General features: G+C 40.7%; 1 protein-coding gene across 1 annotated transcript; it reads left to right on the plus strand.

Annotated features, from left to right (window-relative positions):
- The first annotated feature begins 590 nt into the window (after positions 1-590).
- On the plus strand, positions 591-26,848 carry AMDHD1 (amidohydrolase domain containing 1). The gene is made up of 9 exons (XM_043969105.1): positions 591-853; positions 4,791-4,897; positions 8,188-8,252; positions 10,475-10,752; positions 12,254-12,479; positions 14,799-14,923; positions 19,511-19,604; positions 21,863-22,023; positions 25,851-26,848. The coding sequence occupies exons 1-9, from the start codon at positions 717-719 to the stop codon at positions 25,972-25,974; spliced, it is 1,317 nt and encodes a 438-aa protein (XP_043825040.1). The 5' UTR covers positions 591-716; the 3' UTR covers positions 25,975-26,848.
- The last annotated feature ends 622 nt before the right edge of the window (positions 26,849-27,470 follow it).

The following is a 27,470-nucleotide window of genomic DNA, read 5'->3' on the forward strand; positions in this document are numbered from 1 at the left end:
GATTCTTCAATGAAATAAATGCCTTCCCAGGAATCTCCTCCTCTCTGCTCAACAGAGGATAGGAATACTGGATGATATACTGTATCTGTACAATATAACATACCCACTAGTAGGCAAAAATGGGTTAGAAAGAGCTGAGTTCAAGTCAATCTCTGATGCTTAATTGCTGTGAGACCTTGGACAAGTAATGGAATGAAAATTTGTTTGAGCCTCAGTCAATTTTAATACTAAAAGTCAGAATGTGGTTTTATTCAAATGTTAAGCACCTACTGAGTGAAGAATGACAGTTATGTGGCTAAGGTGATGGAGCACAGAGTTCTAATGTGGCCTTTAGCACTTATTAGCTGTGCTACCCTGGGCAAGTCACTTAATCTGTTTGCCTTAATCCTCCAGTATATTTACCAAGAAAATCCCATGGAACATTTGTACACAACTGAAAACTCTTGAACAATAAAATCCACTGCAAGTTGAATCAGATCATAAGTTCCTTAAACTAGCTTTTAAAAGGTAAATTGAAAGCTCTTTCCTGAGCCACACATGGTGAAAACTGACCCTTTGGACTCTGGAATGGAAACACCCCCACCGCTGGTCCCGGGACCAGCAAGGTCCTGCAGACCTCTGCTCCTCCCCGGCCTGCCGCCACTGACCTCCCTCCTCACTGCCTCCAGCTCCCACTTCCCCAGGCCCGAGCCTCTGAAGTCTCCAGTCACAGGAAAATGAGCGAAGGGCAGAGGCTCCTGTTGGAGAATGCCCAGCAGGTAGTGCTGGTCTGTGCCCAGGGTGAGCCCTACCTGACTGGGGAGGCAATGCGGAGTCTGGCCATCTTGGAGAATGCCAGCCTGGTGGTGGGCAGGTAGGTCCGCCCTTGCTGGCAGCCCCTCCTTTCCGACTGGGGGAGACTGGTCTTAGGTGGGGGTTAGGGGAAAGCCCTAGAGAGGAGGCTGGACTTGGGGTCAGAGGACCTGGGTTCAAATTCTGCCTCTGACGCTTACTGCCTGGGTAATATTAGACAAGTCATTTAATCTCTGATCTTCTAAAATGAGGTGCTTGGACTAGGTGACCATTACGATTCTTAAATGCTCATTGACAGACGGACTGAGCGACTTCTTGCCCTAAGTTACTAATGCCCTTTGAACTCAAAATCCTATGGAGTGACATGTGCCTGTATGTTGTCATCTGCAGCGAATGGGGCAGCCCACGACCTTCCCTTTGGTATTTGCCAGCTTTTACTTTTTCTTACTGCAGCTATTCTGAGGAGGGTCTGAGGAGGGAAATCAAAGGAAGGCCCATCCACTGGGGAATAGCTGAGCAAGCTGTGGTACATGATTGTGATGGAATATTATGCTGCTATAAGAAATGACAAGCAGAATGATTTCAGAAAGGCCTGGAAAGACTTGTATGAACAGATTATAGTGAAGTGAGCAGAACCAAGAGAATGTTGTGCACAGAGACAGCAATGTTGTTCAATGAGGAACTGTGAATAACTTGACTATTCTCAACAACACAATGATCCAAGACAATCCCAGTGGACTAATGATGAATTATACTATCTGCCGCCAAAGAAAGAACTGATATTGACTGAATGTAGACTGAAGTGTGCCATTTTTCACTTTCTTTCATTTGTTTCTTTCTTATACAAAATGACTAATATGGTAATATTTTACATAATTGCATATTTACATAATTGATATAGAAATTGGTGCTTGAGGGGGCAGCTAGGTGGCTCAGTGGATAAAGCACTGGCCCTGGATTCAGGAGGACCTGAGTTCAAATTCAGCCTCAGACACGATGTTTACTAGCTGTGTGACCCTGGGCAAGTCACTTAACCCTCATTGCCCTGCAAAAAAACCCCAAAATTAAAAAATAAAGTGGTTATTGGGATTGCCCAAGGTGGTACAATAATAATTCTCATCTTTGCTTAAAGGATTATGAAATGCTTTCCTTACTGCAGCCTCATAGATAGACACTGTAAGAATCATTACCCTCATTTAACAGGTGGAGAGGAGCAGAAGGACTTGGCTGGAATTACATACTGGATATTTGTCTATGGCAAGGCTCTAATGAGAGGTGGCTAAATGGGTACAGTGGATAGAGCCTTGGTCTTAAAGTCAGGATGACCCTGAGTTCAAATCCAGATGCACTTATTATCTATGTGAGCCTGGGCAAATCATTTAACTTTTCAGCCTCAGTTTCCTCAACTTTGAAAACACAACTTCTATTCATATGTTGTTTTAATGGTTTTCAGAGCATTTTCTTCACCACAAGATTGGGTGGTGGGTGATGCCAGTATTATTTCCATTTTACAGATAGAGTAAAAAGACTCAGAGGAGTCAAGTGACTTCCTCATGGCTACAGACAGTTGGCTTAAGTATAATATTATTAGTAGTAGCAAGCATATTTCTACCGTACTATAAGGTTTATAAAGCATTTTCTTTACAACAACCTAAGGAGGGAAAGGATATAAACATTTCTAGCTCTATTTTACAGAGGAGGAAACTGAGGATCAGAAACTATAAAACCATATAATTCATGTATTATTATGGGGGGGGTGAGGGAACCAGAGCTGTGATTGCTCACTGAGAAACTCCCTCCATTGACACAAATCTGACAGCTCTTTACTAACTTAAACTCTTAGGGAACGGGGTGGGAGCTCAGAAACATTTTATAATTGGACCATAGTCACCCAGCTGGCAGGTGTCGGGGGTAGAACTTGAATCCAGGTCTTTGTGATTATGAGTCTCTCTGTCTGTCTCTCTTATACACACACACACACACACACACACACACACACACACACACACTCACTGCATTGCCACTCAAAGCATATTGTCTCCATTTTACAGATAAGAAAACTGAGGCTCTGGGAGGGTAAGGGATGTATCTGTGGTCATAGAGCCAGTAAAGCATCCAATCTGAAATCTAAGCCTCCTTTCTGTTCTTCTCATCTGTTTAAACCTCCATTATGGGCTGTTCCAATAGTCTTAGTACAGTTTTAAGCTTTAATAGTTTATTAAACTTAATAATGGTTTGAATAGTTTAAAGTAATTACATTTAACAATAGCTTTAATAGCTTAATAAGCTATTACATTTATTAATATTGTTAATAACCAGTTCTCTAAGAGTTGAAGTTACTAAGGACTTCTAAGATTTGTCAAGGGAGGGAGTTTCTACATATGAAATCACAGATCTGGACCAGCCCTCCCCACCTCCCTACCCCAGATCATACTTGCACTAGTTGCATGGTTAGATAGCCATGAGAAAGTTAAAGCCTCACCTCTCCTATCCTCAGTTTCCTCATCTCTAAAATGGACCTACTAATACCTCCCTGGCTTGAGCTATTAAAACTTAAAACTGTGCTAAGACTTTTGGGACACCCTGAATTAGTAGCAATGAGCCTTCGAGGAGTCACAAAGAAAAGGGAAGCTGTTCCAATGATGGATCATGAGCAATGTGATTCCACTAAGATGGGTCAAAGACCAATGTGCATTTCTGTTCTTTCTCAAGAGCAGAGAGTTTGGGGGAGCTGTTTCCCATAAAGTGTGTTTGTCTCTGGGACTGGAAAGTATGTTCCAAATTTGGCAGTTTTAAAAAACTCAGCAACTGGATGGTGCAGTGGTTAGAGCACAGGACCTGCAGTCAGGAAACCTGAGGTCAAATGTGACCTCAGGCACTGGAAGATCCCAGATTGTTGTTGTTGCTTGTCTTTTGTTCTAAAAGAGGACCATGACCGATGTCATGACTTGGAGTGGATTTAAGTGAGGCGGGGCTGTGCAAAGTCATCAGCCTCACTCTCTCCTCCAGAGCCATCTGGGTCCAGTGGCAAGATACATTATCAGGACAACCGGAGATGGCCCCGGATGTTTAAAGCAATTGGGGTTAAATGACTTGCCCAGGGTCACACAGCTAGTAAGCGTCTGAGGTGAGATTTGAACTCAAGTCCTCCTGACTCCAGGGCCAGTACTCTATCATTGTGCCACCTAGCTGCTGTGGGAGAACCCAGGGAAATCATTTAATCTCTGCCTACCTCTGTTTCCTCATCCATAAAATGGAAATAATAATAGCACCTAACTCCCAGGGTTATTGTGAGAATAAAAATGAGATATTTTGGTTTTTTCCAATTACATGTAAAGACAATTTTTAACATTTGTTTTTTAAATAAAAATTTAAGTTCCAAATTTCCTTCTTCTCTCCCTTCCCTCCCTAAGAAGCCAAGCAATTTGATATGGGTTATATATGTGCAATTATGTAAAACATATTTCCATATTAGTCATGTTGTGAAAAAAGAAATGGAACAAAAGGGAAAAAACTACAAAAAAACAACAAAAAAAGTGAAAATAGTATGCTTTGATCTGCATTCAGACTCAGTCAGTTCTCTCTCTGGATGTGGAGAGCATTTTCCATCATGAGTCCTTTGGAGTTGTCTCGGATCATTGTCTTGCTGAGGAGAGCTAAGTCAGTCACAACTGAGCATCACACAATGTTGCTGTTACTGTGTACAATGTTCTGCTGGTTCTTCACTTCACTTTCAATGTGCATGCAGATGGAGAGTAAATTTTGACAGGTTCCAGCATGCCATCTGTCATCTTCAAACTAGTCTTTGTAAGTGAGAAAACCCTCAATGCCAGAAGGTGGTACATCGAATGCTGGATGCTTTGGGTCATGGCAACCCACAAATGTACCCATTATGGCCCAGATGTGTTGCCAACTACGCTGGTGATGGGAGTGATGGAGCCACAGATCTTTTGACATATGGAAGTAACTACATTATCCTATCCTATTTCTCTCCCCAGAGATGGTCGCATAAAGGCCATTGGGCCTGCTGATGTCATCAGAAAAGAATTTTCGAAAGTATTGTTTGAGGAAAAGATTAACTGCTCTGGAAAATGCATTCTACCAGGTACTTCTCTTCGGATTTAGCCATTTCAAAAGGTTTCTAGCACCCTGCTAGAGTGGTGAGGGTGAGCTGTTTCTCATATCTAGCATTTTGAGTCACCTCACAGATTGACTGGTCCTACCCTACCCCTCTCCCATTTTACAGATGGAAAGACTGAGACCCAGAATTCACACCAGATCACATGGGCAGGATGTAGCAGTGCTAGGATTTGAACTCAGATCCTTGCCAGCTTCTTTTTTCCCCCCAAAGATGAATCTTACAGAATATTTCAAGAGCAATAGATTTTTGTTGTTATAGTTGTTGTAAGGATTAAATGAGATAATATTTGTAAAGTGCTTTACAAACCTTAAAGCGCTTTGTAAACACTACCTATTATTATATCTACCACAAAACAACTGTGGCTGGAATACGGGCATCTACTGGTCAGGAGCCCCTTTGTGCTGGACAACGCTTTGAGACAAACCAACACACAGGCTCCAAGTTGGAGCCTAGAACCCTTCAGTTTATATCTGTCATTATGCTCTTATTCAAATATATTTTCATTTAAGGAAATTGCCCTTCTCTCATCCCACCTCTTCTGAGTACTGCTCAGTAATCAGTGAGTGCTAGTAAATGTGCACACATATATATGAATATCTATATATACACATATATATTGATCACTATATTTCAGTGTAATTGTTTCCTTTGTAATGCTGTGTTTTCAGAGCACTTGACATCTGGTATGTTACTTGATCCTCACAATTACTTTTTGTACCATAGGCTATTAGCTCCATTTTATAGATATAGAAACAAAGTGAGTATGTTAGGGTCACAAAGTATGTGTTTTATTTTATGAATTCAAAATATGATTCTGAGAAATTGCCCAGAGCCTTCTCCAGGCTCCCAAAAGAGGCTGGTCAAGCCAAAAAGGGTTGAGAACCTTGGACTGGGTGTTTTTAAGGTTTCTTCCATCTCTGAAATTCTATGATTCTGATTATTTCCTCTCACTCACTTTCTTCTTCTTCTTCTTCTTCTTCTTCTTCTTCTTCTTCTTCTTCTTCTTCTTCTTCTTCTTCTTTTTTTGAAGGGCAATGAGGGTTAAGTAACTTGCCCAGGGTGACACAGCTACACAGCTAGTAAGTGTCAAGTGGCTGAGGTCACATTTGAACTCAGGTCCTCCTGAATCCAAGTCCAGTGCTTTATCCACTGCACTACCTAGCTGCCCCCTTGACACTGTGTTCTTGAACAAGATGGCCCCCTTGTCTCTCCCTCACTTTTAATCAACCTGTTGATGCCACCTTCTTGATATTTTTTTATTTGTCTGTGCAAAATTCATTTCCCAATTTCTGTTGAGGGTGCCAAGTTAAGTCAATAAATACTTATTAAATGTCTACCATGTGCCAGGCACTGAGCTAAGCATATGGGATACAAATAAGAAAAAAAAAAAAAAACACAGTCCCTCCTCTCAAGATGTTTACAATCTAATGGAGGAGTTTACAATATAGTTCTGGTCAGCTAGGTGACACAGTCAAATATGGCGTGAGATACTAGCTGTGCGACCCTGGGCAAGTCATTTAACTCTGCTTCAGTTTCTCCATCTGTTAAATTAGCTGGAAAAGGAAAGGGCAAACAACTCCAGTATCTTTGTCAAGAAAACTCCAAATGGAGTCACGAAGTTGGACACAACTGAGCAACTACCACCACCACCACCTCATCTACCACCTTTCCTTTTAACCAAGTGTTGTGACCTCAGAATCATACATAACACTTCTCTCTGCCACATTCCAATAATATCCAATAAGTTGTCAGGTCTGCTCTATTCTACTTTGAAAAGATCTCTCAGATCTATCCCTTCCCTCTACCCATACGACCACCACCCTACCCTAGTTCAGGCCCTTAGAATTATTTTGTACTTAGAACTATTGAAGCACTAATTGACTGACAACTCCATTTTCCAGTCCCTCCCCACAATTGATTCACTCTCCACACAACTTCCAAAATCATCTTCCTAAAAGTATAGGAATGACTATGTCATTCCCCTGCTCTATATTTTTCAATAAGTCCCTATTGCCTCTAAGATGAAGTACAGATTCCTCCGTTTGTCTCTTCACAGGCTCCAGGCTACCTTTCTAGGCTTTTTACGCACTCCCTTCACACAATCTACATTCCATCCAAACTGCCCTTTCTTGTTGCTCCACAAATTTGGTATTCAATCTCTTGACACTGTGTTCTTTTTGTTTTGTTTTTGTTTTTGTTTCTTGCAGGGCAATGAGGGTTAAGTGACTTACCCAGGGTCACACAGCTAATAAGTGTCAATTGTCTGAGGCTGGATTTGAACTCAGGTCCTCCTGAATCCAGGGCCAGTTTTTTATCCACCACGCCACCTAGCTGCCCCCTTGACACTGTGTTCTTGAACAAGATGGCCCCCATGTCTAGGACTCTCTCATTCATCATAATGTCTCTTGGGGTCCCTAACTTCCTTCAAGGCTCAGCCTATTTCATCTCCTATGGGAAGTCTTTGTTGATGTCCCTATCTGTTAAGTTTTCTCCCTCCTTAAATTGCTTTTTATACTTATCTGTATCTGTTAAATGCCCCCAATAGAATTTAAGCTTCTTGGGCAGAGGTATCAAACAAGAGGCAACAAGCCAAACAGAACCAGAATAAAATATAAATGGGAAATGTTTAACAAAAAAATACAGTAGAACATAGATAATGTTAATATGTGGATTTCTAAGTCAATTTGCTGCAGGGAAAGGATCTTTAGGTATGGTTTAATGACCCCCGTTTCTATTTGAGTTTGACACAACTGTTCATGAAGACAGGAACTATTTTCTTTTTACATCCTTAATGCCTTTCATAGTGCTTGATGCATAGCAGGTTGTGTCAATATTGATTGATTTTTATACATGAGAGAATTGAGGCTTCCTCTAGAGGAGAAGAATAACTTGGCCAAGTTCTTACATTTAGGAAGGGACAGAAGCAGATTTGATCCCAGGTCTTCTTGATTCTAAGTTGAGAGCTCTGTCCATAGTTCTGTTCTCCCTCACTTAGGGTCATAGTAACTCGCCCCATAGGAGATTTAAAAAGAAAAAGCACAATAAAGAATTGCAGTCAAATTAAGGGAGTGCTCCTTGTCTATTTTACCAAGAGCAAATCAATGTGGAATCTGGTTTATATCCAAGTTTTTGGAATCACTCAAGTAAAATCATTAAAAAAAATATTCATGCATTAAGAAAACTTGCATTAAAATGACACATTCAAAATGTACATGTTCTATCAGGTCTTAATGTGTGTTGCTGGTTTCATTTAGGTTTGGTGGATGCCCACACTCATCCTGTGTGGGCTGGAGATAGAGTCCATGAATTTGCAATGAAGGTAATGTCTGTGGATGGTGACATTAAAACAAAGAAAGGTGGCAGATGGGTCTTTCCCTAGAATGTTCATCTCCTGTGTTTGCCCCCATTTTTTTAATGTGATCCATATTCCACGCAGCTCCCCAAAATGCACATTCTTACTTCTGTATCATTTTGCTTGCTTGGACCATTAGAAAAATCACAGGATGGCAGAATCTCAGAGCTCAAAGGGACTTCAGAGGTGGTCGACAAGTCCAACACACACCTGAATAAGAAGACCCTCTGCAACAAACGCAACAAGAGGTCATCCAGTCTCTACTTGAAGACTTTTAGTGAGGGAGGAACTTACCACTTCCCATAGAAGCCCCTTTTCGTAGCTGACAGTTCCAACTGTAAAGTTTTCCCTTATATCTAGCCTAAATTTGTTGCTCCAACTTGCATCCATTGCTCCTCATTCTGCCCTCTAGGGCAAAGCAGATCCAAGCTAAACTCTCTTCCAGGTGACGGCCTTTCAGATATGATTTTCAGGTGACCACATGTCATGTCCCTTCTAAGTCTTCTTTCCTCAATACTTTTATGTCTTTATTGTTCTGTCTGTGTGAACCACTCGGAAATCACCTTGTAATAACATCAAATTTAGTCATGGTAGCCACAAGCTGTCTCCAGAGAGGATGTGCCTGCCCACAAGGCCACTCCAGATATGTATATATGTATGCATCTACCTATACCTATATGTATATTTATTTGCATCTATCTCTATCGACATCTATCTATACCCATATATTTAGATATGGATATAGATTTGAATATGCATATATAGAAAACTATAAATGTGGATATCAATAGATATGACTATGAATATAGATAGATATGGATATAGTTATGGATAAGTATCAACATAGACATGGACATTAGTAGATATGGATATATATATTGTGAGATTTAAAATTGGATATTAGATCATAAATCTCCCCTACTTAACCTTTCCCTTAATTTATCTCCCAGACTAGTAAATGAAAGAAGCTTTTGGTTTTCTAGATAGACCTTTTATTGTTATGGTAGTCACAAGGTGATGTTGATTAGAAGGATAGGAAAGTAGAAACACAATACAAATCGTCTTAAGTCTAAGCTTAGTCTATGTTCCTTATAAAAACTCACCTAAACCAAAGGCCACCTTTGGGGAGAGAGAGAGAGACTGTCTATGCAGCGCAGTCAGGAGACCAGCAGAGCAGGAAAAAGCCCCACTTCCGTTCTCTCCTTGCCTTTTCAGCTCGCACCCCGGAAGTCAAGTGCATAGCAGGCAGTCTGACATGCGCAGCAGGTGCACTGGCGTGCGTAGCTCATGCCATTGGTCTCCTCCCCGAAAGGGTGGTCCTTCAAAAAAACTGGCATCTTTCAGTTATCCTAACGGACTGTTAAAAAACTTTCATATTTTTACCACAATATAGATGTTGATCTATATAGATTTGGATACAGATCTAGATAGATATGAGACAGTTAGGTGGGACAATAGATAGTGCCTGCTCATAAGGCAGGAAAACTCATCTTCCTGAGCTCAAATCTGACCTCAGACCTTTACTAGCTGTGTGACCCTGGGCAAGTCACTTTGCCTGTTTGCCCCAGTTTCCTCATGAGCTGGAGAAGCAAATGGCAAACCACCAAGAAAACCCCAAATAGGATGACAAAGAATCAGACATGACTGAAAAACAACAAAACAATGACAACATGCTCATTGATTGATTGGTTGATTTATCAACTGCCATGGTAGTTCAGCTTAAGATGTCCTGATTCTAAATCCTGCCTCAGACACTTATTAGCTATGTGACTCAAAGCAAATCACTAGATCTTTTGTCCTCAGTTACCTTATCTATGAAATGGGCATAATAATTGTACCTAAAGGTTATTGTGAAGGTCAAATGAGATTACACCTATCTATGTATTCATAAAGTGATCTGGAATTCCCAAAGCACTGTAGGTCTCAGCGATGGATGTTATCATCATTATTATTTTTTTTAAAATAATTAATTATTTTTAAAGTTACCATTATTCTTTTCCCCTCCTTTTTTTCTTTTTGGTGGGGCAATGAAGGTTAAGTGACTTGCCCAGGGTCACACAACTAGTAAGTGTGAAGTATCTGAGGCCAGATTTGAACTCAGGTTCTCCTGAATCCAGGGCCGGTCCTTTATCCACTGCACCACCTAGCTGCCCCCATCACCGTTATTCTTAAGAGAAATCTCTGTCCAGCTGGCAGGTGCTACATACATGGAAATACACCAGGCTGGAGGAGGGATAAACTTCACTGTGGAGCGCACCCGGAAGGCTTCTGAAGAGGAGCTCTTCAACACTTTCCAGTACCGCCTGAGTTGTATGATGAGGGCGGGGAGCACCTTGGTCGAATGCAAGAGTGGGTATGGCTTGAACCTGGAGACAGAGCTGAAGATGCTGAGAGTCATCGAACGGGCTCGGAATGAACTGGACATCAGCATCTCCTCCACCTACTGCGGAGCTCACTCGGTGCCCAAGTAATGGAAATGCCTTTGCTGGAGCTAATGGTGCCCTCTCTGAGAGTCTGTAACCCTCTGATATTCCTCCATAGCTTTAAGGAAATAGGAAGGGGGGCTGTAGGACTAGGGCAGGGGGAGAATCATTGTTTTGATCTAGTAGGTTTTGGGATCATCCACATCCTCTGAAAGAGGAGGTTGGGTAGATAACTTTTTGAAAGATGCTCCACTCTCCTGCTCTGATAAAGCACCAAAGGATCATGGGAGGGACCTTAGAGGCCATGCAATCCAACCTCATCATTTTATAAATGAGGAAACTGAGGCCCAGGAAGGATATAGGATGACAGGGTCATAGATTTAGATCTGGAAGGTACCATAGAAACCACCACATCTTTTTGGTTGTTGAGGTAGGGTCTGTTTGTTTTTTTATAGTTATGTCTGACTCTCCCTGACCCCATTTGGGGTTTTCTTGGCAAAGATACTGGAGTAGTTTGCCATTTCCTTCTCCAGCTCATTTTACAGATGGGAAAACTGAAGCAAACCAGGTTAAGTGATTTTCCCAGGGTCAGACAGCTAGTAAGTGTTTGAGGCTGAATTTGAACTCAGGTCTTCCTCCCTCCGGGCCTGGCACTCTATCCATTGCACCACCTAGATGCCCACCAAATCTAATTCTCTCATTTTACATATGAAGAAACTGAGGTTGAGAGAGACTTTCCCAAGGTCATACAAGTAATATTTAGCATAGATGGAATTTGAACTAAGGTCCTTAGACTCCTGGTCCAACAAATTTACCACAGCACCATGCTGCCTCTCGTATGCAGGGATTCTTTCCCCTTCCCCAATGAGGGTCTTACCACATGGCTTCTGGAACCCAATCAACCTGACCAAGGTCAATCCAATAAATATTTATTAAGCTCCTACTATGTGTCAGGCACTGTGCTAAACACCGGGGATATAATTAATAAAAAGAAAGATGGCCTCTGCCCTCAAGGAGCTTACAATCGAAACAAGCAAAAAGAGTCAGGAAGATGTTGGGGATTAGGTTCAAACAGAGGGACAGAGAATAAAGGGAAGGGTCATTGACAGGGCACTTGGGTTAGTGACAGACAGTTATCTTTTGGGGTAGACAGATAAGATGCTAACAGCAGAACTCCCAAGTAGATGTTGTATCTCAGCCAGGCAGACCTGCTGGGATCATTCATTCTATTCAACATTTATTTAGTGCCTTATAGTTGATGCCAACTTTGGAGTCAGAGGCACTGAGTTTTGATCCCAGTGCCCTGGTGGTCAATGCCCGTGTAACCTAGAATAAGTCACTGACTTCCTAGGGCCTCAGTTTCCTCATTAGTAAAGTGAGGTCATAGGGTGGAGTTATCTCTACAGTCCCTTCCAGCTTTATATCTAGGCTCCTTCTCATCCATGTGGATGTACCTTAAATACTCTGATCCTTGTTCTCCCTAAGGGGCCCCATCTACCAAATACTAACAACTTTCCAAAACCTTTCCATGTTTTCTTCCATCAGAGGGAAAACCCCGAGTGAAGCTGCTGATGACATTGTCCACAACCATCTCCCTAAACTGAAAGAACTTTGCCAACGTGGTGAAATCCATGTCGACAATATAGATGTTTTCTGTGAGAAGGGGGTCTTTGACCTCCATTCTACCAGAAGAATTCTTCAGGGGGGCAAAGATATAGGGCTACAAATTAACTTTCATGGGGATGAACTCCACCCAATGAAGGCTGCTGAGGTATACCTTTTTCTTTTTCCTTCCTTCCTTCCTTCCTTCCTTCCTTCCTTCCTTCCTTCCTTCCTTCCTTCCTTCCTTCCTTCCTTCCTTCCTTCCTTCCTTCCTTCCTTCCTTCCTTCCTTCCTTCCTTCTTTCCTTCCTCCCTCCTTCCTTCCTTCCTTCCTTCCTTCCTTCCTTCCTTCCTTCCTTCCTTCCTTCCTTCCTTCCTTCCTTCCTTTCTTTCTTTCTTTCTTTCTTTCTTTCTTTCTTTCTTTCTTTCTTTCTTTCGGGCAATGGGGGTTAAGTGACTTGCCAAGGGTCACACAGCTAGTAAGTGTCAAGTGTCTGAGGCCGGATTTGAATTCAGGTCCTCCTGAATCCAGGGCTGGTGCTTTATCCACTGCACCCCCTAGCTTGCCGCCTGAGATATACCTTTTTCAAATGTGTTTCTGATGATTGTGACTTAACCCATATCTTTAATTTAAAAAAAATGTTTATTGAAGGCCTATTATTTTCTTTTTTAAGGCCTATTATTTTCCAGAGATATAATGATAATTTATTATAATAATAACAGTAACACATTTTAAAATCACTTTATATATAAAATCAATAATGTGGCAGATCCTTACAACAAACCTTCAAGGGAGATGCTGTTATTATCCCCATTTTATAGTTGAGGAAACAGATAAAGAGGGTTAAGTGACTTGCTCAAGCAAGTGCCTGAGGCCAGATTTGAACTCGGGTACTCCTGACTCCAGACCCAGCACTGTCTCTACTGCCCCACTCAGCTGCCATTTAGATGAAACCAACAACAGGTGAAATATGAACTAAGGCTAGAAAGGTTGCCTGGAGCCAGAATAGGGCTGTGAGTACTTAGAGGCAGACATCAGAATGAGCCTGTTTGACTAGGTGGGCCCTAATGTTGCCCAAAGCCAACCAGACCTAGCTTGGGCTTTCCCATGCGCAGGGCTATTCCCTGCTTTCTAGGGCAGCTCATTGGATCACTCCATGAAAGCCCAAGAAATTCTTTTGGAAGGAGGAATAAACTGAACAAGGTGGACCAAGGGGATGACAGATTTAGAGCTAAAAGGGCCCATAAAGATCACTTAGTCCGACCCCATTTTACAGAGGAGAAAACGGAGGCCCAGATAAAGGAAGTGACTTGCCTAAAGTCACACAGCTAGAAAGAGGCAGGATTTGAACTCTGAGTCCAACATCAGTGCCTTTTTCCATTGAGCCATTCTATTTCACGTGATAGGTTTCCCAATTCTACAGTCATCTGCTACTCTCTTATTTTAGCCCCAAAGGAAACTGAGGGAAAATGAGTCAGGCTATATATCAGCTATTGGTAACAACTGATGAAACTCCATGCTTGTTCAGACTGTACAAAGCTCTCTTTTTTTCCCACTAATATGCAGTTGTTTATTTATTTATTTATTTTTAAAATTTATGCATTAATCATGTTATACAAGAAGAATCAGAGCACAAAGGAAAAACCTCAAATCAGAAAACCAACAGCACCAAAAACAAAAGAAATAGTATGGTCCAATCAGCATCAAGTGTCAAGTGACTGAAGCCGCATTTGAACTCAGGCCCTCCTCAATCCAGGGCTGGTACTTTATCCACTGCACCCCAATAGCTCTAATTCTTAACAAAACTTTTCTGACATCAAAACTAAATGCAACAGTTATTAGTTAAAAGAGGACACTACCAAAAGATGAGCTAGGGTGAACTTTGCCTCTGCCCTTCTCTACCATACCCCATTTGACAGTTTTCTCGACAGTCTTTGTACATTCCTTCCATGTGGTGGTGGCTTGACCCATATGCAATATTTTGTTTTATTTTTCTAAGGTGCAATCTGTGGTACTTGCCCCAAGACTAAATAATCCCCAGTTATAATTCTACACAAAATTATTCGGGGTATTTTTTTCAGACTGGTCTTTGAAACAGTAAATTAGCTAATGATAATTTTCAAATGAATTTCCTATTACAAATGAGTCACCCAGGTGCAGCTAGGTGGCACAGTGCATAAAGCACCAGCCCCGGATTCAGGAGGACCTGAGTTCAAATCCGGCCTCAGATACTTGACACTTACTAGCTGTGTGACCCTGGGCAAGTCACTTAACCCTCATTGCCCTGAAAAAAAAAGCCCCAAAACCCCAAAACAAAACCAACCAACTAACAAACAAAAACTAAATAAGTCACTAAAAAGCATGATTGCAAAAGAGTAACAGTTATTTTTTGGAGGGGAGAGGGGATGGAACATAGATTTTTTAACATCTCATTACAGATCTGCCATTAATATCTGTCAATCTTTCCTTCTCTGTACATTTTACATAGCTTGGAGCTGAACTAGGAGCCCGGGCAATTAGCCACCTGGAAGAAGTTAGCGATGCAGGTATTGCTGCCATGGCAACCGGAAAATGTTCAGCTGTCCTTCTACCCACCACTGCCTACATGCTGAGGTAATGCCACTAAACACATTGCTAAGAATAAAGACACACTTATAAGCCATAGGTCTAACCACATTTGAAGACCCCTTAAGAAACCAGCTCCATCCAGATCAGTTACTGGAGGTCTCTGCCATGGCCTCACTAGGGCTAGCCGGGGGAGCTTGAAATCTTCAGGTACAACAGTGAAGGGAAGGAGGATGGGTGAGGACTGCCAAGCCAGGTACCAACTCAGAATAAAACAACGGGTCCAGTTAAAGGTCCAAGCAATGTAGGACTTTGACAGGGCTTTAGAATGGTAGGTCTAGGGGGCAGCTAGGTGATGCAGTAGATAAAGCACCGACCCTGGATTCAGGAGGACCTGAGTTCAAATCTGACCTCAGATACTTGATACTTGCTAGCTGTGTGACCATGGGCAAGTCACTTAACCCTCATTGTCCCACAAAAAAAAAAAGAATGATAGGTCTAGAGATGAAAGGGACCTCAGATGCCATTGAAGCTAATACTCTCATTCTAAAGCTGAAGAAACGGAGACCCACAGACATTAAATGATGTGTCTAAGGTCACACAGGTAGTGAGCAGCAAAGGCAGGATTTGAAACCAGGTATACTGATGAATTCTGCAAACTTGTCCATCAACCCATCAGCCAACATTTATTAAAAATATTAAATATCTACTATGCGCCAGGCAGGTAGGTGGCACAGTGGATAGAGCACAGGTCTGGAGTCAGGAAGGCTCATCTTCCTGAGTTCAAATCTGTCCTCAGTCATTTCTTAGCTGTGTGACCCTGGGGTAAGTCACTTTACCCTGCTTGCCTCAGTTTCCTCATCCAAAAATGAGCTGGAGAAGGAAATGGCAAACTGTTCCAGTATCTTTGCCAAGAAAACCCTTAAATGGGGTCACAAAGAGTAAGACATGATTAAAAAACAACTGAACAACAGCACTATGTGCTTGGCGTTGTGCCAAGCAATGGAGATACAAAGAATGAAGTACCCCCTCCCCTCAAAGAGATTACACTGCTGATAGGATGGCAGCCAGGGAGTGGGGCTTGAATGCCCACAAAATACCACAGACAGCCAACTTTTCAACGGCATTACTCCTATGGGAAGAGTTTACTTGTTTTTGTTGTTTTTGATGTTGTGGAACTTTCTGGCAATTGGGTGAAGCCTATGGGTCCCATCTTAGAATAATGTCTGTAAACACCTAAAATAGAATGCATAGGAAACAAGTACATACAAAGAAAACCAGCTATATTGAAATACAGGTATATAGATATCTATAAATAGATACAGGAATCTAAGTGATGCAGTGGATTGAGTGACAGGTTTGGAATAGTTCAAATCTGGCCTCGGACACTTCCTGGCTGTGTGACCCTGGGTAAGTCACTTAACCCTGTTTGCCTCAGTTTCCTGATCTGTCAAATGAGCTGGAGAAGGAAATGGTAAACTACTCCAATGTCTTTGCCAAGAAAACCCCAAGTGGGGTCATGAAGAGTTGGACACAACTGAAAAATGACTCAACAGCAATAGATTGATATAGATATATGAAAAAAGTTCTTTTGAACTTTTATATATATGTACACACTTATGTGTGTATATATACCTAGACATATATATGGATAGATAGATCTATAAAAATAGTTCAGCAAAGACTGATTTGCTAGCTACTATCAGATAATGCTAACAGTCCCAACCCTAGAAAGGCACTGATATACAAATTACCTTGGAAAGAGTATGAAATTATCTTTGAGAAGTCTCTTTTTCTACCATAGCTACTTATTTAACATACTTCTTTCAATCAAGTCATCTAAAACTATTGGTTTATTAGGCAGCCTGGCATGGTGGATATGGAGTCACCTGGCCTCAGAGTCAGGAAGACCTGGGTTCAAAACCTGACTCTGACACAGGCCATTCTCTGATACAAGTTTCAGGCCAGGGACTGGTGCCCATTTGTAGTGGAAGTTCCTTACCTAGAACTCCTTATACTGATGGTATAATAACAGCTTGTGTATGTATGTATATATGTATATACACACACACACAAAGGGTAGTAGATTCAAAAATATTGGGGAGTTCTGGGAAGGAACTCTACCCATATAACTTATAGGATTGCCTACAATGCAAGACCAAGTTGTGTCTTACTTGTCAGGCGTCACACAGAGTATGTGTCAGAGCAGGATGTGAACGCAGGTCTTCCTGGCTCCAGGACCAGCTTTCTTTCCACTATGCCTCCATTTACAAAAATATGAAGTCTTTCTTGAAGTGATGACGGCCAACTCATTTAACCTGCCAGTGCTCCAGGGTAAATTTCTAAGACCATAAGTTGCAAAACAGGTGCCACTCTGCATTGGTAAAGGGAATTTCTTCATTGGGAATTTCTAACAGTAATGAAATTGCATATTCAGTCTCCTCATAACTCTTTATTATATGAGTTAAATATAATTTTCTTTGTGTTATTAGTCACCATATTTAAAGAGGTGATATACAATTTAGAGCAAAATTTAAAGACATACATATACCTAATTAAGTACTTTTGCACTAATCACAGCTGTTCTTAATCACTGCATGATCCAACTTCCCCCTAGGACCGAACCTTCAGGTAATCATTAATCTCTTACTCTAAAGCAGGGATTTCTAACTTGGGATCCATGTACTTGTTTTTAAAAATTTGATAACTGTATTTTAATACGATTGGTTTCCTTTGTGATCTTATGTATTTTATTTTATGAATTAAAAACATTATCCTGAGAAGGGGTCCATAATCTTCACCAAACTGCCAAAAAAGACCATGGCCCAAAACAGGTTAAGAACCTCTGACCCAGAGTAAAAATCTTGCATGGCTATATAAAACTTCAAGCCAACTTGTCATAAAAAAAACCCTTGTAAATGACTTTTCCTGTCTTCCAATAATTTCTTTTTATCATCACCTTTTTTTTGGGGGGGTGGGGAATGGTGAAGTCAATTAAAGGAGGAACATCCTTACCATTCCTTCTGGCTCCTCTGAACCTAGTTCCCCACCATCCCCCACCCCTACCCCAGCCCTTTTCCTTCTACATTCACAGCAAAAGCAAAACAAAACTAGAAAAAGAAAAGTCACTGTCATGCATATGATGTGCGTGTTTGCTAGGTGCCTGAATATTGTAATTGTTTTCTATCCAGAGGGTTCTTTGTTTAACTCATCGCAAGACTGCCTTCCAACAGTTATTTGTTTGAAACTTAAACATAATGTTTAAGTATACTCACAATTACTTCATCTGGTAGGGACCTAGCTTTCTGAAATTTTGTAGTCTGACCTTTTACAAAGGCCATATCCCACTTATTTATTGGATAACTACTGTGTACAAATACTCTGTCAGGCCCTCAGGAAAACACAGGATGCTATTTCAGAAATTTCATACCAATGGCACCAATGATACAATTATACAGATTATACAGAATGCAAATATTCAGTGTGGGAAAATGGGTAGATTTTCATTTCCTTCATAAGTATCCTCAAATGATTCTTTGTGGTTACAGCTTGAAGACATGAATCCTGTCTCCTATGAAGTTTCAAGTTAATAAGTCAACAAGCATTTATTATGTCCTTACTATGTGCCAGATATTGTGCTAAGTGTGGGGAAAGCAAAGAAAAGCAAAAGATAGTTCCTTCCCCAGAGGAGCTCACAATCTAATGAGGAAGACATGGAGAACATTTGAGAACCTATTAGGTGGGACAGTTTGATGGTCTAGTGAAAGAGTGTACCCAGCCTGGAGTGAGGAAGATTCATCTTCCTGAGTTCAAATCCAACCTCAGACACTTACTAGCTGTGTGACCCTGGATGAGTCACTTAATCCTGTTTGCCTGAGTTTCCTCATTTGTAAAATAAACTAGAGAAGGAAATGGCAAACCACTCTAAGATCTTTGCCAAGAAAACCCCAAATGAAGTCACAGAGAGGCAGACAAGACTGAAAAGATCACATGCCAGGCACTGTGTTTTACAATAATGATCTCATTTGATCTGATTAATTTAATGGGGGAGACAACATACAAACAACTATGTACAAACAGGATATAAACAAGATAAATGGGGTGTAATCAACAGAGGGAAGGCACAAGAATGAATTAAGATTGGGAAAGGCTTGCTGTAGAAAGCTGGGACTTGAAGGAAGTCAGAAAGGCCAAGAGGTAGAGATGAATAAGGAGAAGGGTCAGCCAGTGAAAAAGCACAAAAGGGTTTGGGACAATGACATGTGGGGGAAATCCCTAAGTAATCAGCAAATGACAAGTGGTGTGGACAGACAATAAATATTGTTGGGTTAAGAGAAAGGGTAGGAGGGGCAGCTAGGTGGCGCAGTGGATAGAGCACTGGCCCTGGAGTCAGGAGGACCTGAGTTCAAATCCGACCTCAGACACTTAACACTTACTAGCTGTGTGACCCTGGGCAAGTCTCTTAACCCTCATTGCCCTGTGGGGGACGGGGGGGAAGAGAGAAAGGGTAAGAAAAAACCAACCCACTTCCTTCTGGGGGTGACCAGGAAAGCAACACGGAACAGGTATAATTTAAACTAGGCTTTGAAGGATAAAAATCTAAAAGATAAAGACTGACTTTCTTTTTCCTCCTAGATTAACACAACCTCGGGCAAGGAAGATGTTAGATGAAGGAGTAATAGTTGCTCTTGGCAGTGATTTCAATCCTAATGCATATTGCTTTTCCATGGTAAATTGTGATTGTGTGTGTGTGTGTGCTGCTCAGTATATGGAGAATCAAAACCTCTTGTATATTCTTTTGTATAATTCTTTCCCTATAGAGACAGTGTAGTCCATTGCATAGAGATCTGGCCATAAATACTTGAGTTCAAGTCCGATCTCTGACATATACTGATAGTGTGACCCTGGGTAAGTCATTTAACTTCTTGGTGAGCCCAGGTAACTCTCTAAGGTTAAAAGACACACGCGCGCGTGCGCGCGCGCACACACACACACACTGATGTCCATTGGTAGAGGAGGTTTTTACTGAGAACTCTTTACACCAGTAAAGTAACAGATCTGATTAAATTAATTCTCTAAGTATTAAAAAAACCCAAATTATTTGGCAAAAGGTAATGAAAAATGTCCAGAGATTGGGCAAGAAAATGCCATGGACAATAACATCGTCACTCTGATGCTATTTGAACCCTCTCAGGCAAAGAGAGTGTAGGAGCTTCCTTTCTGACAGAGCTGTTAAAAAAAACAAAACAACCCCAAAAGGAATGGACTCAAACAAAGATTCTCAGAATTTCAAGGCTAGAGGTCAGATGCCATCTAGAGTCTAATTCATTGCCAAACACATATTCCTTCTGATATTCCCGGGAAGGGATCATACAGCTTCCAATTGAAGAGCTACAAGAATGTGGAACCCACCACTCCTAAACTGGTTATACTTTGGGATAAGCCTGTAAGGAAGCTGGTTCTTAGAACCTTCCTCTCTGCAGCCAGGGTACAGAAAGACCAATAGCTTTTGTGTCAGAGGACCTGGCTTCTGATACTTCCCTGTGATCTTACAACCATCTCCCTGTGAAATGGGTTCTGTCCCATGAAGCCAAGCATGACTCATCTCATTTTCCTTTCATGTGATCCAGTCTTTCAAATATCTGAAGGCAGGGGCACCTAGGTGGCACAGTGGATGGAGCACTGGCCCTGGATTCAGGAGGACCTGAGTTCAAATCCAGCCTCAGACACTTGACACTTACTAGCTGTGTGACCCTCTCAAGTCACTTAACCCCAATTGCCTCACAAAACCCCCCAAAACCCAAATATCTGAAGGCTCCCCTAATTCAGGCTAAATATCCCTTAGTTCCTTCAACCAAGCCTCTATACACATGATCTTCTCTGGACACTTTCCAGTTTATTGGTGGTATCCAGAATTGAAGACAGTATAACAGATGTAGTCATTGCTCAGCTAGGTGGCGCCATAGTGCACAGAGTGCTTGGCCTCAATCAAGTCAGGAAGATCTGAGATCAAATCCTACCACAGCAACTTACTAGCTGTGTGACCCTGGTGAGTCATTTAAACTCTCAGAGCCTCAGTTTCCTCATCTACAAAATGGTATTAATAATAGCACTTACCTCACAGGGTTGTTGTGAAATTTAAATGACATAATAATTATAAAGTGTTTTGCATAGTACCTGGCACATAACAAGTGCTATATAAATATTATTGTTTACTTTCTCCATCATCAATCACCTTTCTCTGTGAATTTCTGTGTTCTGGACACTTTCCTAATGCAGCCTGTCGTGGCAATGGCATCTTTGAGTGTCATGTCCCATTGTTTATAGAATTATCCAACTGGAATTCACAGGAATGTAAGTCTAGGGATCTCAGAGGCCATCAGTTTAACCCTCCCATTATACAGATGAGAAAAGTGAGATTCAAAGAGGTTAAATTCTTTGATTTGTCTTATTCCCTACGGGTTTATCAAAAGAGCCCCGGTTTCCCTCCCTGTAATAGGAATCACACATAATAAATAGACTTTTTAAAAAATGGCAGTAATTTGATTTGAAATGTGCACAGTGGGGATGGTCCAGAAAAGGTGAAAGTAAACAGAGTTTCAGTAAATTGAATCATAATTTAAATGGTACTAGGTAGGTCTCTATACATTAGCTCATTTGATCCTCACAACAACCCTATGAGATAAGGTTCTATAGTTTTATTAATCCCATTTTATAGCTGGGCATACTGAAACTCAAAGAATGTAAGTGTCTTGCCTTGTATCAAACAGTTAGTAAGTATCAGAAGTGGGATTTGAACCCAGGACTTTATGATTTCAAGTGAAACTTTCTATCCATTATACCACATTGCCCCAAGAACACATTCAAATTTAACACATCATAACCACTTTATTTGACAAGAATAATAGTGATTTGGGGAGAGACTTTAGGTAGTCATTGTCACAAATTCTTTGGTGACTCTTCTCTGACCTGACATTTCTGTCCCAGCCAACAGTCATGCACTTGGCCTGCGTAAACATGAAAATGTCGATGCCTGAAGCTTTAGCTGCTGCCACCATTAATGCTGCTTATGCCCTGGGACGCTCTCACACCCATGGATCCCTGGAGGTTGGCAAGCAGGGAGATCTCATTATCATCAGCTCACCCAGGTGGGGATTCTTCTCATCTTACTGTTCAATGCCTATCTTCACACCAAGTCGTGTTTTAAATCTTGTTGCTAGATATTAGCAGCATCAGGATTTACCTGGCTCAGGATCGGCCTTTCTTTCTTCCTTCCTCTTCCTCTCTGGGCCTTCCCACTTCCCTCTACCTTTAGGCCCTAAGCAAGCCATGCTTTGGAATTGGCTTAAGCCAGAACAAGAAGTATAAAAACTGCCGACCTGAGGCTGCCTTAGTTTTATCCTGTAATTGTGTTCCCAGAGCTTTGCTCAGAGACTGGCACCTACCTTCTAAATAAATGCGTGCTCTCTCCCTCTCCCTTTTTCTATCTCCCTGTCCCTCCCTTTCATTCTCTCCCCCACCCTCTCTCCTATCTATGCCTATCATCTCTCTATCATCTATCAATTTATGTCTATCTATATCTCTATCAATCAATACATCTATCATTTCTCCTCTTCCTATCATCTATCTGTATCTATCTACTTCTATTATCTATCATCCCTTTATCATCTATCAATCTATGTCTATCTTCTATCTTCCCTCTCTCTATCATCTCTGTTTCTATCTAGTTCTATCAATCACTAGTCTATCATTGATTGATCTATCATCTATCAATCTATACCTCTATCTTTCTATAATTTACAAATACCTATCTCCTCTCTCTATCATCTATCTGCTTCTATCTGTCTGTCATCTATCAATCTAATCATCTATCTATACCTCTATCACCTATCTTTCTATCTACCTATCTCCTCTCTATCTATCCATCTATCATCCCTTTATTATCTGTCAATCTATACCTCTATCTTTCTGTCTACCTATTTTTCCTCTGTTAATCATCTTCTATCAATCATCTGTCAATCATCTATTGATCTATTTATCATCAATCAATATATACCACTGTCTTCTATCATCTTTCTAAATACTTATTTCTTCTCTCTCTTTGAACTATCTGCCATCCATCCATCCATTCATTTATCTATCTATCTATCTATCTATCTATCTATCTATCTATCTATCTATCTATCTATCTATCTACCTACCTACCTACCTACCTACCTACCTACCTACCTACCTGTCTACCTGTCTACCTATCTACCTACCTTCTACATTAAGGTGTACCCTTGTTAGTGACATAACTCTCAAGTCAGAGTTGTCCATGGCCCATGGTGACTTACCTGGTTATTTTTATCAAATGAGATAATATACAAAAGTAATTTGCAAATCTTACAATGCTATGTAAATGTTAGTCATTATTTTGGGGGGTTGTCAATAAATCAATCAAACTTATCAAATGCCTACTCTGTGCTACGTTTTGTTATATTTCTCTTGGATTAAGTTCCCACCCTAAAACCATGGGAAAACTTTTCCACTGTACAATCTTCTGACCCAACTCCCTCTTCACAGGGGGGAAGAGATATAGGGAAAGTGAGGGAGGGTAAGGGAAAGAGAGAGAAACAGTGACAGGGAGGGATATGGAAGGAGAGACAAAGGGACTGAAGGAGGGACAGAGACAGAGACAGAGAAAGAGATGGAGAGACAGTGAGGCACAGAGAGAGAGAGAGAGAGAGAGAGAGAGAGAGAGAGAGAGAGAGAGAGAGAGAGAGAGAGAGAGAGAGATTCAGATCCAGATGCTGCCAGACTAGGGGCTTGTGGGTAGCCCCCACAGGTAACATATCTTGGATGAAGAAACTCCCTCTGTTAATGTGTTGGCACTATCTCTGAAACGCATAGTTTTAGAGAGTTGCCCAGAGCCTGAAAGCTAAGTGTCTTGCCCAGATCCACATCACTAGTATGCATCAGGGGTCTTCCGGGATCTAAGCCTGCCTCTCTATCCACTGCGCCACTATTGCCTTTGGCACTTAATAATTGCACATTGATTGAATATATCTCAGTGTGTCCTTGTGAAGAGTGAGAAGCAGGATATAATGGAGCATACTAGATTTGGAATCAGAAAGTTCTGGGTTCAAATCCTGCTTCAAATATTTAGCAGTTCTGTGACCTTGGGCAAGCCGCTTAACCTCTCTTCGACTCAGTTTCTTTATCTATACAATAATAATAATAATAATAATAATACAGCTCACAGAGGTATAATGAGGATCAAATTACATGGCATGAGCTAATTAATTTATGTAAAAGTGTTTTGTAAATTTTAAAGTGCTGTATACATCTTAGTTATTGTCGTTAACATTTGATCCTTCTGAAAACTCTGTGGACTGGGTGCTGTTGTTATCTTAGTTCATAGAATCATACATTTAAAGCTGGAAATGACCTGAGAGGCCACCTAGTCCAATGCCCTTATTTTACAGATAAGGAAACTGAGGTCCTCAGAGTTTAAGTGACCAGCCCCAGGTCTCACCGCTAGTAAGCATCTGAAGGAAGATTTAAACCTAGGTCTCCCTGACTGTGGTACAACTAGGTGGCTCTGTGAAGTCAGGAAGTCTCATCTTCCTGAGTTTAAATCCAGCCTCAGACACTTACTAGTTATGTGACCCTGGGCAAGTCACTTAACCCCGTGCCTCAGTTTCTTCATCTGTAAAGTGAGCTGGAGAAGGAAATGGCAAATCACTCCAATCTTTTTGCCAAGAAAACCCCAAAAGAGGTCACAAAGAGTCAGATATGACTGAAAACGACTGAACAGCAACAAGGATTTCCTGACTCTAAGCCTTGCCTTCTACTCTTTGAACCATATGACTTGTTATCTCTCCATTTGTAACCTCCCTTTCTTTTCTTTTCTTTTCTTTTTTTTTTTTGGTGAGGCAATTAGGGTTAAGTGACTTGTCCAGGGTCACACAGCTAGTAAGTGTCAAGTGTCTGAGGCTGAACTTGAACTCAGGTCCTTCTGCCTCCAGGACCAGTGCTCTAACCACTGTGCCACCTAGCTGTCCAACAATGTCCCATTTTTACCATCTGACCAGCTCACCTCTTCCTTGTCTGGTCATGCATCTCCTCATGATGTCTCTTATACACTCCACTTATTGGGTCATTATAAGATTAGTAAATACTATAAAAATGGCAAATGCTAATAATTTGAAGTTTCAAAAGATGCTATTCAAGAATGTGCATTTGCATTTTTGGAGTCCTTGGACTCCTGCTTCAATGTTTCATCATGGTGTGGAGGGGGCCCAGGGTTATTAGAGGCTATACCAATGGAAGATAAATCCCAGTAGGTCCTACCAAGCTGGAAAAGTTTTGAGGATGGGCCAAGCTACATACTATGAGCTTGTTATTGGAAAACCAACCTACTTAAGTCTGGAAAGCCTTGTCTTACCAGATGATGGGGTTTTGTTGTTGTTGTTGTTTCTGGCAAGAAGTTAAAAAAATTGAATATGTGTAAGGGTTGTGGATATAGATCCTTAGATGACCTTCAAGGACCTTGAGTCCAACTCTCTCATTTTACAGATGAAGAAACTGAGGAATAGAGAAGTTAAGTGACTTGCCCAGAGTCACTCAGCTAATAAGTCACCAATGTGGGATTTGAACCCAGATCTTCCTGCCTCTGTCTGCTATCCTACATAATTAGGTACTGACATGGTAGGGGCATCATCCACACTGATAAAATCCAAGATCTTTTAAATAACTTTATACACACACAATATATGTGTATATAATGTTTATACAGTACTTTAAAGTTTACAAAATACTTTTACATACATTAGCTCATTCCATATTATTTGCTCTTCACTATAACTCTGTGACCTAAGTGCTATTATTACTATTATTTTTATTCTCATTTTATAGATAAATAATGAACTAGGGTTTATCAAAGAGAGATTTGTGTCTTGTAGATATTGAAAATGCTTTAATTTCTTCCTAGATGGGAGCACTTGATTTACCAGTTCGGAGGATACCAAGAATTAATCCAGTATGTTGTAGCTAAAGGAAAAGTCGTTTATAAAAAGGACAGCACCAACCTCCAAGGCCATGGAGAAAAAAGATGAGAAGAAAACTGTATATACTAATGGAGTTCAGTTCTAGCCAATGTTGATTTGTCATTTCCTCAAAGCAGAGAAATTACATTGAAATCAATCTATTTTGATTTCTCAAGTAATTGAATAAATTTGTAATCATTAGCCTGGGGCATTGAAATGATCACTGGTTTTAGAGTCAGGGAACCAAGATTAAGATCCTAGCTCAGTTAATTATTGCACATGTGACCTTAGTCAAAGTAATTTACCTCCATGAGGCTGTTTCCTTATTTATAAAATGGCAGGATCTAAGGTCCCTTCTGACTCTTAATGATTCCCATTAATGCTTCCATTTAGTAATACACATTTAATTGTGATTCCCATCCATGATTCTGTGTGTATATATATACAGACACACATATATGTACACAGACACACATTTTACATATGTGTGTTATGTGTTTATATCTATATCTAACTTTCTCTTTGGGGAATTTTACATCTCTGCTTGTTTAATGCAATGTTGCTTATTGTAATGACAAATGGCTTTGAAAGACAAGATCTATAATCAGTGAAACGTCCAACCTCAATTCCAGAGGACCAATGATAAAGCAGCTCCTCAGCTCTTGACCCAGAGGTGATTCAAGATACAGAAGGAGAAAGACATTTTGGGACTTGACCAATATGGAAATTTGATTTGCTTGATTATGTGTATTTGTTACAAGAATTTTGAAAAATAAATTGGAAGTAGGGGAGAGGAGAAGGAAGAAAATAAATGCTTGTTAATTGAAAAATAAGATAAAAATGGAGGGGACAGTAATGTAATGGTGTACGATGATATGAAGACCTTCAAACTATGATTGTCTTTTTAAAAAACAATCCTGATAAAATGATTTGTGTGAAATGATTTTTAAGTTTCACTCTATGAAATTACAAATGAATAACATTTTATCTCAACCTGCTCTGTGCTATAGATAATTTCCTAAGACGGTTACAAACAGATTCCTGACATGGATTTATAGAAAGAGTTTGCACACCAGGAATTCCCTACCTTGATGAAATCATTATTCTGGACCAAAAGTTATAATAATTTAAAAACTCCACTTTATGGTAAAAGCTACAATGGAAGCCACACTCATCTGTTGAGTTACACTGGATGACTAAATGAGATTAATGGAAGCAACAGCCAGCCTATAGTCACAAAACCTGAGAGGCCACAGGACATAGTAGAAAGATTTTTGGCTCTGTGATCACATGACATGGGTTTAAAGCCCACTTGTTTATTTTTAAAAATTTTTTGCGGGACAATGAGGGTTAAGTGACTTGCCTAGGATTACACAGCTAGTAAGTGTCAAGTGTCTGAGGCCGAATTTGAACTCAGGTCCTCCTGAATCCAAGGCTGGTGCTCTATCCACTATGCCACCTAGCTGTCCCCCTAAAGCCCACTTTTAATGCTTATTACCTTTGTAAGCTTTGTTAAGTCATTTGACTTCATTGGGCCTCAATTTACTTTTCTGTAAAATGAGGGG

The sequence above is a fragment of the Dromiciops gliroides genome, chromosome 5, assembly GCF_019393635.1.
Source record: "Dromiciops gliroides isolate mDroGli1 chromosome 5, mDroGli1.pri, whole genome shotgun sequence".
Taxonomy (NCBI): domain Eukaryota; kingdom Metazoa; phylum Chordata; class Mammalia; order Microbiotheria; family Microbiotheriidae; genus Dromiciops; species Dromiciops gliroides.

What these genes read in the sequence shown, in the direction of transcription:
- AMDHD1 (XM_043969105.1), top strand. Translation starts at nt 717, where the DNA reads ATGAGCGAAGGGCAGAGGCTCCTGTTGGAGAATGCCCAGCAGGTAGTG. An exon ending in TCCATGAATTTGCAATGAAG is followed by an intron (nt 8,253 to 10,474) that starts GTAATGTCTGTG and finishes ATCTCTGTCCAG; the next exon opens with CTGGCAGGTGCTACATACAT. An exon ending in GGAGCTCACTCGGTGCCCAA is followed by an intron (nt 10,753 to 12,253) that starts GTAATGGAAATG and finishes TTCTTCCATCAG; the next exon opens with AGGGAAAACCCCGAGTGAAG.